The following is a 691-nucleotide window of genomic DNA, read 5'->3' as shown; positions in this document are numbered from 1 at the left end:
ATATGTATGTATATATGTATGTATGTATGTATGTATGTATATATGTATATATATATAGATAGGCAATGTCAAATATTCCCACTGTATATCTGCCCTTCCTTCTCCCACAGTGACGTATACTCGTCACATACACTCCACTTATTCAACCCCCTACAGTGACTACTTTCCCTACAGTTACGTATGTACTTCAATTTTATACACCCTAATTACTGACCACCCCAAAGATACTTTTTCCCCTACAGATACCGATGAGGGCCTATCTGAGACAAACACTGTGGGCAGCGCTTCAGAAGACCTTTCCACCGAAAGCACTGCGGAATTGCTGTCAGATCTGATCACTGAGGCCGATACAAGCACAGATGCGTTTGTGTTGGAGACGGTCACAGAGAGTGAGAGTGCATAGGCATTCTTCAACAGGAAAGAGTATATGTGTGTATGTAGTAGGGTTCCAGGGTTCTAGGTTTTTAGGGTTGTTATAAGTGCACTCGTCGTGGGGGGCCTTTTTCGCCATTACGAGGGCCTACCCGACGCGTAAGTGTATATACACACTCCGTTCTGCTGGTGGTGCTCCACATCAGAAGTTTAACCACGAGATAGACGTGTCCTCAACTGTACCACAACGCACCTTATACTTACATACACGTATATATATATATATACATATACATATATATATATATGTATGTATGTA

The 691-nt window shown here is 41.8% G+C and overlaps 1 protein-coding gene across 1 annotated transcript; it reads left to right on the top strand.

The window, feature by feature from the left end:
* Positions 1–156: 156 nt before the first annotated feature.
* Positions 157–403, top strand: SARC_17962 (hypothetical protein; the record flags this gene model as incomplete). Its single annotated transcript, XM_014287955.1, has 1 exon — positions 157–403. A coding segment is annotated over one exon (247 nt), but the record flags the coding sequence as incomplete, so codon positions are not given.
* Between the last annotated feature and the right edge of the window lie 288 nt (positions 404–691).

The sequence above is a fragment of the Sphaeroforma arctica genome (assembly GCF_001186125.1).
Source record: "Sphaeroforma arctica JP610 unplaced genomic scaffold supercont1.12964, whole genome shotgun sequence".
Lineage (NCBI taxonomy): Eukaryota > Ichthyosporea > Ichthyophonida > Sphaeroforma > Sphaeroforma arctica.
The sequence above is the reverse complement of the archived record's forward strand: the minus strand, read 5'-3'. Positions and strand labels throughout refer to the sequence as shown.